This window comes from Oncorhynchus kisutch, unplaced genomic scaffold (genome assembly GCF_002021735.2).
Source record: "Oncorhynchus kisutch isolate 150728-3 unplaced genomic scaffold, Okis_V2 Okis09a-Okis19a_hom, whole genome shotgun sequence".
NCBI classification, from domain to species: Eukaryota; Metazoa; Chordata; class Actinopteri; order Salmoniformes; family Salmonidae; genus Oncorhynchus; species Oncorhynchus kisutch.
Window position 1 is genome coordinate 1,679,847 of NW_022261985.1, and position 15,042 is coordinate 1,694,888.

The 15,042-nt window shown below is 45.2% G+C and overlaps 1 protein-coding gene across 3 annotated transcripts in view; it reads right to left on the reverse strand.

The window, feature by feature from the left end:
* The window catches only part of col7a1l (collagen type VII alpha 1-like), a 95,128-nt gene that overhangs the window by 77,005 nt on the left and 3,081 nt on the right, over window positions 1-15,042 (reverse strand). For all 3 annotated transcript variants that reach the window (XM_031815335.1, XM_031815334.1, XM_031815336.1), the window contains exons 2-5: window positions 11,386-11,591; window positions 4,792-4,972; window positions 4,221-4,380; window positions 3,168-3,261 (exon numbers count right to left, since the gene is read on the reverse strand). In XM_031815335.1, the coding sequence (XP_031671195.1) occupies window positions 3,168-3,261; window positions 4,221-4,380; window positions 4,792-4,972; window positions 11,386-11,461 (511 nt within the window). In that variant the 5' untranslated portion in view covers window positions 11,462-11,591. The remainder of the gene's footprint in view (window positions 1-3,167; window positions 3,262-4,220; window positions 4,381-4,791; window positions 4,973-11,385; window positions 11,592-15,042) is intronic.

The following is a 15,042-nucleotide window of genomic DNA, read 5'->3' on the forward strand; positions in this document are numbered from 1 at the left end:
TTACTGGTCCAACGCTCTAACCACTAGGCTACCTGCTGGTTACTGGTCCAACGCTCTAACCACTAGGCTACCTGCTGGTTACTGGTCCAACGCTCTAACCACTAGGCTACCTACCTATAAAAGCTAGAATGGACATAGTTGTAAAAATGATTTTTTCAGTACACCCAATATGGCACCAAAATAGCATTCAGCAATGCAAAGAAATCTGTTTTCAGAACTACTAGAGAGAGTTCATCCATTCTGTCCTAGTTGCTCCTATCTAGTATATCTATCTATTCATTTTGTTCATTAGTTAGCATTGATCTATCATAGTGTCCATTTGTCATGACAAAGTACTGTACAGGGCATTAAGTGAATCTTGTTCCATTCCAAATGCGATTAGAGAGACACAATGTTCTGCTCATACTGTTAGAGTGTCAAGGGGTTTAGAGTGATGGAGCTCACGCAATGTGTTGAGATGGAGATATATCCTGAGACACACACGCTCACATGTCAACACACGCTCACATGTTCACACACACACACATGTCCACACACGCTCACATGTCAACACACGCACACACACAGACACACACACATACAATCCCCCTATCCCCACACACAGATAACAACCCCCCCCCCCCGCCACAGACAGACACATCATAAGGCGCTGACTGATCACCCCCCCCCCCCCCCCCCCCCTGCTCTGGTGGTGTAGTGTACTGTGTAGTGAACTGTGTAGTGCCTGTGTTAGCTGGCTCTGTCCAGCTGTGAGAGACAGAGAGGAGCTAGCTGATCAGACTGATGCTTCCCTCTATGGGGATGATGAATGCCAGGACCCGGCCTCCGTGTCAGGGGGGGGGGGCTGATGAAAAAGCATTGTAATTAGCTCACCACTGGCTAATGAGCTGTAATTATTTCCTGTCTCTGGGCTGAGGAGAGCAGAGACACTCTCACTGCACATGTCAATGTATGTATATGTACTGTATGTATATGTACTGCATGTCTATGTACTGTATGTATATGTACTCTATGTATATGTACTAAATGTCTATGTACTGTATGTCTATGTACTGCATGTCTATGTACTGTATGTCTATGTACTGTATGTCTATGTACTGTATGTCTATGTACTGTATGTCTATGTACTGTATGTCTATGTACTAAATGTCTATGTACTGTATGTCTATGTACTGTATGTCTATGTACTAAATGTCTATGTACTGTATGTATATGTACTGCATGTCTATGTACTGTATGTCTATGTACTGTATGTCTATGTACTGTATGTCTATGTACTGTATGTCTATGTACTAAATGTCTATGTACTAAATGTCTATGTACTGTATGTCTATGTACTAAATGTCTATGTACTGTATGTCTATGTACTGTATGTCTATGTACTCTATGTATATGTATGTCTATGTACTGTATGTCTATGCACTAAATGTCTATGTACTGTATGTCTATGTACTGTATGTCTATGTACTAAATGTCTATGTACTAAATGTCTATGTACTAAATGTCTATGTACTAAATGTCTATGTACTGTATGTCTATGTACTGTATGTCTATGTACTAAATGTCTATGTACTGTATGTCTATGTACTCTATGTATATGTACTAAATGTCTATGTACTGTATGTCTATGTACTGTATGTCTATGTACTAAATGTCTATGTACTGTATGTCTATGTACTGTATGTCTATGTACTAAATGTCTATGTACTGTATGTATATGTACTGCATGTCTATGTACTGTATGTCTATGTACTGTATGTCTATGTACTGTATGTCTATGTACTAAATGTCTATGTACTAAATGTCTATGTACTGTATGTCTATGTACTAAATGTCTATGTACTGTATGTCTATGTACTGTATGTCTATGTACTGTATGTCTATGTACTGTATGTATATGTACTCTATGTATATGTACTGTATGTCTATGTACTGTATGTCTATGTACTAAATGTCTATGTACTGTATGTCTATGTACTCTATGTATATGTATGTCTATGTACTGTATGTCTATGTACTAAATGTCTATGTACTAAATGTCTATGTACTGTATGTCTATGTACTAAATGTCTATGTACTGTATGTCTATGTACTGTATGTCTATGTACTGTATGTCTATGTACTGTATGTCTATGTACTCTATGTATATGTACTGTATGTCTATGTACTGTATGTCTATGTACTAAATGTCTATGTACTGTATGTCTATGTACTCTATGTATATGTACTGTATGTCTATGTACTGTATGTCTATGTACTGTATGTCTATGTACTGTATGTCTATGTACTCTATGTATATGTATGTCTATGTACTGTATGTCTATGTACTGTATGTCTATGTACTGTATGTCTATGTACTGTATGTCTATGTACTGTATGTATATGTACTGTATGTATATGTACTAAATGTCTATGTACTAAATGTCTATGTACTAAATGTCTATGTACTGTATGTATATGTACTGTATGTATATGTACTAAATGTCTATGTACTAAATGTCTATGTACTAAATGTCTATGTACTGTATGTCTATGTACTAAATGTCTATGTACTAAATGTCTATGTACTGTATGTCTATGTACTGTATGTCTATGTACTAAATGTCTATGTACTAAATGTCTATGTACTGTATGTCTATGTACTGTATGTATATGTACTGTATGTCTATGTACTGTATGCAGTCACACATGGGTAGATAGGTCATGGAGTGCATGATGTGTAAGCAATATGCAGTACTTAAAACACACAGTGACTGATACACAGATGTACACACGTAGGCTCAACACACACATAATCACACACGTAGGCTCAACACACACATAATCACACACGTAGGCTCAACACACACATAATCACACACGTAGGCTCAACACACACACAATCACACACGTAGGCTCAACACACACATAATCACACACGTAGGCTCAACACACACATAATCACACACGTAGGCTCAACACACACATAATCACACACGTAGGCTCAACACACACATAATCACACACTTGCAAATGCACGCAGGCACAAGCACACACACTTCAATGATATACCATGAATACCACATTCATTTTTCACCTAAGGCACAGCGGATAGGTAAGCTGGATAGAATCTCCAGGACGCTGCAGGGATGTGGTATGAATATATAATCACAGCGTTCCAGACTCACCCACTGCATAGATAGAGATTCCATTGTCTGTGACAGCCTTGGCCGGCCCATCCACCTGGTCATCCGAACGGCCGTTTGTGATCAGGACAGCAATCTGCAAACATGGGAAATCTAATCAAACTAGCTCTATGTTACAGATCTACCAGAATATAGAACTACAATCTGTATTTACTGCAAGGGTCTTTCCAATAGCGACACACAATTGCATAGAACTAGACAAACTAGACCCGCTCTACTAGATTAACTAGATCTTCCTTCGTAGGGAGCACACTTGCCTTCATTGGAAATACCACATTTCCATGCATTCTAAAAACAAGCCCTGTCCTTAGAGATATTTGACATGTTTTAACTCATAAATGCATAATGCAATAACGCAGTGTGAAACTTAAAACCCTGCGGAATGATAATTCCCCATTATGAAAAATTCACTGCAGTTCGTCGAAAGTTAAGGCCCCAATTGATGGGGGTGGGGGGAGAGGGTAAGGGGGAGGAGGGGGTGAGAGCACATCAATATGCACCTGATGTGGCTATGGTGTGTGTGCTCAGCCTTCTGAGTGGTGAAATCAAATATGTCAGCCTAATCCTGCTCTCTCTCTCTGCCACATCAGCTGTGGTTCAGCATGACTTGCAGTGTGTGTGTGTGTGTGTGTGTGTGTGTGTGTGTGTGTGTGTGTGTGTGTGTGTGTGTGTGTGACTTGCAGGGCTGTGAAGAATCTCAATGACTGACATGTTATCCCAGGTGCAGCTGGGATAGTGCAGTGTAACACTTCAAGGAGAAGTGCAGTTGCTAACAGCTGCTGAGGGGAAACGGCTCAAAATAATGTCCGGAACGGAGCAGATGGAATGGTATCAATCAACTGGGAAGCATTTGTTTGATGTATTTGATACCATTCCACTGATTCCACTCCAGTCACTACCACGAGCCAGTTCTCCCAAATAAAGGTGCCACCAACCTCCTGTGGTTTCTAACTATCAGATCTCACAATGCCTGGAGATGTGTTTAACATCCCAGGAACCACATATAGCAATCTCCTGAGATGCACAGTAGTTAACCTTGGGGGTATTGTCCCTGGTGATAGCCGCACTGAAGACATAATCCACCAGGAACTGGAGGGCGTCGCCCGTTCGACTGGCCCCGCCTTCAAACGGGAGGTCCTTTACTGCCCTCAGGACCTCCTCAAGACTACTGTAGTCTGTCAGGGCGATACGCATCCTGAAGACAGAGAGAGAGAGAGAGAGAGAGAGAGAAAGCAGAAGAGTCATTCCTGGGTTGATCAGCCTGTCTATACTGATCAGCAGCGAGGCTCTATGGATCCTAACAGGGCCTAATACAGACAGAGCAAAAGTCCCTGAGCTTCTTTGCAACTCTGGAGTGAAGTTAGGAAAATATCTTTAGGAATTCACTGAAGATGTTTTAGACAAAGACAAAGCAGTAAAACCAATTATTGTCTGATTGAAGACTATGACTAGTTAATTAGTTAAATTAGGTGTACCAAAAGCCTGCAGGGCCAGATTTCTTACCCCTGGAGGGGGGTAAAGGAATGTTTATGCAAATCCAGAAATGCTCCTAAGTAACCTTTGCGGATAACATTGCCCAACCCGGCAGACCTATAGCCATATAGACCTGGGTATATCTCCGTAGACGGTGACTCCAAAGCGGATGCCTTCGGACCCCACCACGCTGTCCTGAAAGGAATTCATGATGGCCGAGATGAAGTCCTTAACCCTGGAGAAGCTGGTCTGGCCCACGCCCCACGACTCATCCACCAAGAACACCAGGTCTGCAGGCTCCGCCGTCCGACATGCTGGGGGGAGAGCAGATATATGACTGGTTTAGTGGTTTAGTGTTGCAAGACTCCATTCCATTTCCCAGAATTCGGGTTGGAGGACTGCAGATTTCCTGCAGGGATGTCTGTATATCAGTCTGTATTCAGCATGAGAAGATGTGCGTCTCTGCATCCTTTCCATTGCATCTTTTAGTTGAGTGGGATTTCTCTCAGCCTCGGGGAACAATAAAGGCCAGATTAACTGAGTGTTGGCACCTGTTCATTTCACAAGAGAAGACAAAACAAAGAAGAAAAAGAGTGTCTTTATTAAAACTGAATTCCAAAGCCTCCTTCATTTAATGTAGCTTAGTTTCACCTATTGTTCCTCTCATGTTTCGTTCTCTGTGAAACCAGAAACTCAACTGATCTGTTTCTGATCTGTTTCTGATCTGTTTCACCCTGGACATTCTCATTTACAGCAACGACCTGCGGAATAGTTAGAGGGGAGAGGAGGGGGGATGATTGAGCCAATTGGACGCTAACAACCATTAGTGGCGTAAATGCCAAACTGACCCACAATCAGCATCTCGGGCCAACTTCACCCCGCTCCTCTCCAAACAGTGTTTCCCCATTCTACCACAAGGTGGCAGTATACCTCCATTAAATAGGGAAGGGGATACCTAGTCAGTTGCACAACCTTCTGCATTTAACCCAAACCCTCTGAATTGAAGAGGTTCAGGGAGCTTCCTTAATCGTAGTCATCGGTGCCTGAAGAGCAGTTGGTACTGGGGGTTAACTGCATTGCTCAGGAGCAGAGCAGCACATTTTTCCACCTTGCGGATTTGAACCAGAAATCTTTCGGTTAGTGGCCCAACACTTTTGACTGCTAGGCTACCTGCCTCGGAAGGTAATACATTTCCGTGGCCAACCTTCTGCTGTCACAGACAGCGCACCACAAGGCTCCTATGAATGTTTAATGGCTCACAGATGAGGCGTTGAGACCATCAATATTCTGAGCAGTCCAGCAGTAACATTTTAGTACAGCGAAGAGGAAGGCTTGGAATAACAACATAAACAGCCTAAAGTGGGGCCAGACCCCGCATCCGCTCAAACACACACCGGGCGGTAGAATAGGTGTTGGGTCTCTTTGCATAACCACACACACTGGAACAGATGCACACCTGTTGCATGGTAATGGATGTAAATGTGTGTGTTTGTGGCGGACACACCCACAATATGAACCGTATTACTTGCCATATTAGCCACACACACTCTTTCACACACACACACACACACACACACGAACAGTCTACACACACATTGTCCCTGTCAGTGCCCCAGTATTACCGTGACAGAATAGATTACAACAGGGAATAGACGATACGGTCCAGTGATTGTGCTCTATGTGATAACTCAGCCTCTCTCCTTTCCCCTTGTCCTCTCTCGCTTTCCTCTCCTCTTTTATCCTACCCTTCCTTGGCTGCCATCCCGGGATTCAGCGGGGGTGACATATGTCCCGGCTCACCGCGGACCAGCATTCTGCTCCTGCTCACAAAACTACATCCTCCATTCTACAGTCAGGAGACTAAGTATCACAGGGAACCGTTTTGGAGACTACACCGACAAACTGCCTCTGGCCACATCGCCATGTAATGGAGTCTGTGACGCATGCTAAAACCTTTACAGGTCATGGGAAACGACAGTGTGAGTCATGACTGAGCACGGTTCCTAAGTCAAGCTTCACAAAGGCAGCAAACCACGCCAGGGCACAGGAACGTTCTTCCATTAGTTTAGTGTAATATGTTATGTCAGTGTGAACTGTTTACCCTCCAAATGGAGGAAGAGAACTATGGAACACAGCAGCAGAGAAACAGCAGAGAATACAAGGACAGATTGACGGACAGACAGATTGACGGATGGACAGATTGACGGACGGACAGATTGACGGACGGACCGATTGACGGACGGACCGATTGACGGACGGACCGATTGACGGACGGACAGATTGACGGAGGGACAGATTGACGGACGGACCGATTGACGGACAGACTGATTGACAGACAGACAGACAGATGGATGGACTCGAGGATGGACAGATTGACGGACGGACAGATTGACGGACAGACAGACAGGCAGACTGACTGACTGAAGGATGAATGGATGGACAGACAGACTGACTTAAGGACGGACCGACGAACGGACAGGCAGATGGATAGACAAACAGATGGGAAAGAATATAAATTGTCCCGAGAGAGAGAGAGAGAGAGGGAGAGAGAGGGGGAGAGAGAGAGAGAGAGAGAGAGAGACAGAGAGACAGAGAGACAGAGAGACAGAGAGACAGAGAGACAGACAGACAGACAGACAGACAGACAGACAGACAGACAGACAGACAGACAGACAGACAGACAGACAGACAGACAGACAGACAGACAGACAGACAGACAGACAGACAGACAGACAGACAGACAGACAGACAGACAGACAGACAGACAGACAGACAGACAGACAGACAGACAGACAGACAGACAGACAGACAGACAGACAGACAGACAGACAGACAGACAGACAGACAGACAGACAGACAGACAGACAGACAGACAGACAGACAGACAGACAGACAGACAGACAGACAGACAGACAGACAGACAGACAGACAGACAGACAGACAGACAGACAGACAGACAGACAGACAGACAGAACAGACAGACAGACAGACAGACAGACAGACAGACAGACAGACAGACAGACAGACAGACAGACAGACAGACAGACAGACAGGACAGACAGACAGACAGACAGACAGACAGACAGACAGACAGACAGACAGACAGACAGACAGACAGACAGACAGACAGACAGACAGACAGACAGACAGACAGACAGACAGACAGACAGACAGACAGACAGACAGACAGACAGACAGACAGACAGACAGACAGACAGACAGACAGACAGACAGACAGACAGACAGACAGACAGACAGACAGACAGACAGACAGACAGACAGACAGACAGACAGACAGACAGACAGACAGACAGACAGACGACAGACAGACAGACAGACAGACAGACAGACAGACAGACAGACAGACAGACAGACAGACAGACAGACAGACAGACAGACAGACAGACAGACAGACAGACAGACAGACAGACAGACAGACAGACAGACAGACAGACAGACAGACAGACAGACAGACAGACAGACAGACAGACAGACAGACAGACAGACAGACAGACAGACAGACAGACAGACAGACAGACAGACAGACAGACAGACAGACAGACAGACAGACAGACAGACAGACAGACAGACAGACAGACAGACAGACAGCAGAGGGGAAAAGATAAATTGTCCAGACTGTATACTGTGTCTGGCAGGTGAGAACCACATGTCTAGAATTGCTAGACAACACATGGTGAAGGGTCATTATAGTTCAGTACCTGTCCACTGTTGTCCACCTAGTTGCTACATATCATCATCTAACAATACAACACAGTCAACAGTCTGTTCATTATTCACTACATTCTAATATTGGGACATAATAACTTGGATCCATGTGTGAATCTTTGACAAAAGAGAACAAGCCCCAAGAATGGCAACAGTTGCTACTCCAATGGTACCTTTCCAGACAGGCTTTAGTCTTGAGTTGGTTCCTCTAGTTTCAACACAGCTGCCAGCCAGGCTGGTGTATTTGACAAAATGCCATCTGCACCATCTAAGTTCTACTTTGGGAAAAAGGTAACGTAAAAAAATTATATTTAAATGCATTTAATCTCACAGAACATGAGAGTCAGTGACGTTTGTGTTTAAATCAAGCCCAGTCTAAAGCCTTCTGTCAGTTAAACATCGTAAGCATAGAATTATAGTACTGCTGCAGATTCAAGGGGAAGCCTGACCGGGACTCAACCTCAGCACCTTAGCCATTACACTGAAAGGTCAGATCTTCTCAGCGAGGTTGTTAGGTGTTGCACAAACATTGTTCATTCCAATAGTTGGAAAGTAAAAAATAAATAAAAATGCATTACTGGCTGCCAATCAGATTCCACCCCGAGAGTTGATCTTTAGCCAGTTGATTGGCTAATTCAACCTTCCATGGCATCCAAGAACATCGGAAGCTGTGTACAGTAAACCTCTAGCAGGCATGCATTTGATTTAGCTTGGAATTTGCACTTTTGGGACTATGCCATTGGTTCTGATATACCGGGCAAACCAAATGAAGCCCAGCTAAAGTATTTGAACAGATTTGACATATGTATTTGACACAGGTATGATGTACAGTACCAAACCTAAGGCCAAGATTTGACAGTGGACTGTAGTCTGACAGATAGTGGTGAACAGGAGGCACCCAGATGTTCAGAATGCCCTACCTACCTAGTCCATCCAGGTGTCTAGACATACTGGACATACAGACATTATTTAGTCTAGCACTTGTGTCTGAAACAGATAGACGGAGCATGAGAAGAAGACAGGATGGAGAGAGGAGAAGAAGAACAGGATGGAGAGAAGAGAAGAAGGACAGGATGGAGAGAAGAGAAGAAGGAGAGGATGTAGAGAGGAGAAGAAGGACAGGATGGAGAGAAGAGAAGAAGAACAGGATGAAGAGAAGAGAAGAAGGAGAGGACTGAGAGAGGAGAAGAAGGACAGGATGGAGAGAAGATAAGAAGGAGAGGACTGAGAGAGGAGAAGAAGGACAGGATGGAGAGAAGAGAAGAAGGAGAGGATGTAGAGAGGAGAAGAAGGACAGGATGGAGAGAAGCAAAGAAGAACAGGATGAAGAGAAGATAAAAAGGAGAGGACTGAGAGAGGAGAAGGACAGGATGGAGAGAAGAGAAGAAGGAGAGGATGTAGAGAGGAGAAGAAGGACAGGATGGAGAGAAGAGAAGGATAGGCTGGAGAAAGGAGAAGGACAGGATGGAGAGAGGAGAATCCAGGATGGAGAGAGGAGAAGAAGGACAGGATGGGGAGAGGAGAAGGACAGGATGGAGAGAGGAGAAGAAGGACAGGATGGAGAGAAGAGAAGAAGGAGAGGACTGAGAGAGGAGAAGAAGGACAGGATGGAGATAAGAGAAGAAGGCGAGGACGTAGAGAGGATAAGGACAGGATGGAAAGAGGAGAAGGACAGGGTGGAGAGAGGAGAAGAAGGACAGGATGGAGAGAGGAGAAGGAGAACAGGATGGAGAGAGGAGAAGGACAGGATGGAGAGAGGAGAAGGACAGGATGGAGAGAGGAGAAGGACAGGATGGAGAGAGAAGGACAGGATGGAGAGAGGAGAAGAAGGACAGGATGGGGAGAGGAGAAGGACAGGATGGAGAGAGGAGAAGAAGGACAGGATGGAGAGAAGAGAAGAAGGAGAGGACTGAAAGAGGAGAAGAAAGACAGGATGGAGATAAGAGAAGAAGGCGAGGACATAGAGAGTAGAAGGACAGGATGGAAAGAGGAGAAGGACAGGGTGGAGAGAGGAGAAGAAGGACAGGATGGAGAGAGGAGAAGAAGAACAGGATGGAGAGAGGAGAAGGACAGGATGGAGAGAGGAGAAGGACAGGATGGAGAGAGGAGAAGGACAGGATGGAGAGAGAAGGAACAGGATGGAGAGAGGAGAAGAAGGACAGGATGGGGAGAGGAGGAGGACAGGATGGAGAGAGGAGAAGAAGGACAGGATGGAGAGAGGAGAAGAAGGACAGGATGGAGATAAGAGAAGGCGAGGACGTAGAGAGGAGAAGGACAGGATGGAAAGAGGAGAAGGACAGGGTGGAGAGAGGAGAAGAAGGACAGGATGGCGAGAGGAGAAGAAGAACAGGATGGAGAGAGGAGAAGGACAGGATGGAGAGAGGAGAAGAAGGACAGGATGGAGAGAGGAGGAGAAGGACAGGACGGAGAGAGGAGAAGGGGGAGAGGATGGAGAGAGGAGGAGAAGGACAGGACGGAGAGAGGAGAAGAAGGAGAGGATGGAGAGAGGAGGAGAAGGACAGGACGGAGAGAGGAGAAGGACAGGACGGAGAGAGGAGAAGAAGGACAGGACGGAGAGAGGAGAAGGAGGAGAGGACGGAGAGAGGAGAAGAAGGAGAGGATGGAGAGAGGAGGTGAAGGACAGGACGGAGAGAGGAGAAGGACAGGACGGAGAGAGGAGAAGAAAGGAAAGGGTAAGTGGGTGGTGGGGAGACACATAGAACGAGATGGAGGGTGGGATGGAAAGAAATAATGAGAGGAAGGTTTGGTGAGATATAGGGAGATAAGTGGAACAAGTAGAGAAATGGTGAGATAGATAAGGAGGAACAGAGACGGAGAGAGAGAGGAGGGGGAGAGAGACGGAGAGAGAAACAGAGAGAGATAGTGAGAGATGTTGAGAAAGCTGAGGAAAGGGAATGGTCAGGAGAGAAATGGAGAGAGGGAGGAGAGAGAGAGAGGCAGAGAGAGGGATGGAGAGGGAGAAAGAGGTCAAATCCAATACCTTCTGCCTGTTCAGTGACTGCCTGGTGGGAGAGAGACAGGGACAGCAGAAAAATCCACAAACAGGAATGGCCCATGTTCTGTCCTCCTCCTCCTCTTTTATCCCTCCTTCTCCTCCTCTTCTCTCCTGTTCCTGGTCGTCTCCTCAGATCTCCTCCGACAGATCCACGTCCTCATTAAGATTCAGCTCAGACTCTTCTCTCTTTTCTGAAAGCAACAAAGTGAAACAGTTAAACAAGGCCCACACATGAGTGTTTTCTACACAACACTATCACATGTTGAATCAGACTGATCCCAGGTCAGCATGTCAGGCCAGAAAGAGGACATCCTCACGGTCTGAGGGCCTCAGGTAGGTCTCTATCTTCATGAGTACAATAATATCTGCTACACTTACATATCCCTATACTCAGCTGACTCATTTGTTTCCCATGCAGGAATCAACACCCTCCTCTAAGCAGCTGAGAACCATCACGATAGTCAAATATTCACGAAATCATATCAAAGCCATGACATTTCAGACGGTGAATCACGCACATCCCTTTCAGTAGCTAACAGTCAGTGTGATGTTTCACACAGTTGAACATGGCTACCACAATGTGGACCCCTAACGAATGTTCACTTTGTAAGAAACCTGGGTGATCAAGGCTTCATGGCAGGACTTCTATTTGTGCACATGGCCATGAATATACTCCTGTCTACAACACGTCAGTACCAAGGTTGTTACTATGGAGACTGTCGACAGCTCCCTTGAAACAAGCTAAGCAATTAGGCACAATGAACATTCACCATCTCACAGCGAACAACACTGATATACTAAATCAACACCCTGCTCTAAGCAACTGAAAACCATCACGATAGTAAAATATTCACAGTATTCATGAAATCATATCATGGGCCATGACATTTCAGATGGTGAATCATGCCTATCCCTTTCAGTAGATAACAGTCAGTTAACTACCATATGGGTCTTTTTCCTGACAATGTGACCTGATCAAATTATGAGATAAAGTTATAGCCTATAACTAAGGCCCAGATTTTTCCCAAGTCTACTTCCTGATCCTGGTCATTGTATTCCATATAGTCTAAACTGCATAACCATCCCCTCAGAATCAAGGTCGTCTGGAATGGGAGCCATAGCATCTACCTCGGCTTTGAGGCATACCTGGCCTGCCACGGTCCCCCAGACCAGAACACCTATCCTGGGGAAGAGATTAGTCGAGCCCCCTGCCCTGAAGCCTTCTCTCACTCATAGCCCTGGAACTCACATACCAGGTCTGATTAATCCCTGAGCTAGGCTAAGACACCATAGCTAATTGTTTCCTTTGTCTGTCTGTGTGTGGTGTGTGTGTGTGTGTGTGTGTGTGTGTGTGTGTGTGTGTGTGTGTGTGTGTGTGTGTGTGTGTGTGTGTCTGTGTGTGTGTGTGTGTGTGTGTGTGTCTGTGTGTGTGTGTGTGTGTGTGTGTGTGTGTGTGTGTGTGTGTGTGTGTGTGTGTGTGTGTGTGTGTGTGTGTGTGTGTGTGTGTGTGTGTCTGTGTGTGTGTGTGTGTCTGTGTGTGTGTGTGTGTGTGCATGTTGAGTTTGATCGCGACACCAAAGAAAATCTGTAATAACAGACATCTGTGTCCAGCTCTCATCTCCACCTGTAGGTACGCATCTGTGTCGATGTGTGTGTCCACGTGTGTGTGTGTGTTTGTATGTGTGTGTGTGTGTTTGTATGTTTGTGTGTGTCTGTATATATGTGTGTCCATCTGTGTGTGTGTGTCAGCATTTCTTTGTGCGGTCCCTAATCTACAATCTAATAGACAGCAAGTTCTCTGTGACCAGACCATGAAATCTGGTGTCCTTTGCATTAACATGTCACGGCCTGCACTATAGCAATACATTTCAAAGAGGAGAAGTTTGTCTGGTGAAACCTTCAGCGTTCCTCCCAGTAATCAGGTCTGGGAAAGGATACGTATTAACTGTCTATGAAGGTACATTGGGTCTGCAATCCAAGGTTAATGATTGTTTCCACCAATCTCTCCCTTTAGGACACACACACACACTTCAGAAGAGAAAGTGCATGCATTCCAGGTCATGGAGTCCCTGGAAGGAGAGCATAGCCTCAAGGCTACTCTACATTTCAGGACAATTGGAATTTTCTATCTGCTTTGCTGACGTGACATTAAAAGGTGCTTCTGCAAAGACAGCGCTTCAGATACATTTAAAAGACAACATTTCTGATCCTTAAGAGTCTGTTGACGCACCCCCTGCATCACTCTAAGTAACATAATGAGAAAGGTTTAAGCTGGAGATATCAGGGGTTTCCGCGTACGTCGGCCTTCCTCATCTGCGGTGGATGAGTTACAAAGGGGTTCTAAAATATCAAATAGCTGAATGATCCGTGGTATGACCATCGTAAAACAATTCCATATGTCAGCCTCCCAAACGGCTTAGACTTTTAGAGGTTATAAAAGGTCAATAGATTAGCTATGGTGAGGTTGTGATTTTTAGATGGCATTTATAGTATCTCTGTATTTTTGCCTTTCCCTACAGTAGGTGTGTGTGTGTGTCAAGTCTGTTTTAGCTCAGCTAGTAAATACAGATACCAGATAGAGCTACACCTCCCCCTTAACCCCTCACCCCATCTCTGAATCTCTCCATCACTCTATCAAAACATCCATCCCTCCATCAAAACATCCCTCCATCCCTCCATCAAAACATCCCTCCATCCCTCCATCAAAACATCCCTCCATCCCTCCATCAAACCATCCATCCCTCCATCAAAACATCCCTCCATCAAAACATCCATCCATCAAAACATCCATCCCTCCATCAAACATCCATCCCTCCATCAAACCATCCATCCCTCCATCAAAACATCCATCCCTCCATCAAAACATCCATCCCTCCATCAAACATCCATCCCTCCATCAAACCATCCATCCCTCCATCAAAACATCCATCCCTCCATCAAACATCCATCCCTCCATCAAACCATCCATCCCTCCATTTAAACATCCATCCCTCCATCAAAACATCCATCCCTCCATTGAAACATCCATCCCTCCATCAAAACATCCATCCCTCCATCAAACATCCATCCCTCCATCAAACCATCCATCCCTCCATTTAAACATCCATCCCTCCATCAAACATCCATCCCTCCATCAAACCATCCATCCCTCCATCAAAACATCCATCCATCCATCAAACCATCCATCCCTCCATCAAAACATCCATCCCTCCATCAAAACATCCATCCCTCCATCAAAACATCCATCCATCCATCAAACCATCCATCCCTCCATTGAAACATCCATCCCTCCATTTAAACATCCATCCCTCCATCAAAACATCCATCCCTCCATCAAACCATCCATCCCTCCATTTAAACATCCATCCCTCCATTTAAACATCCATCCCTCCATCAAAACATCCATCCCTCCATCAAACCATCCATTCCTCCATCAAACCATCCATTCCTCCATCCCTCCATAGAAACATCCATCCCTCCATCAAACTATCCATTCCTCCATCCCTCCATCGAAACATCCATCCCTCCATCAAACCATCCATTCCTCCATCCCTCCATCAAAACATCCATCCTGCTAGATCACCTCTCTAGACCCTAGATCAACTTCAGATCAACTTCAGATCAACTTCAGATCAACTTCAG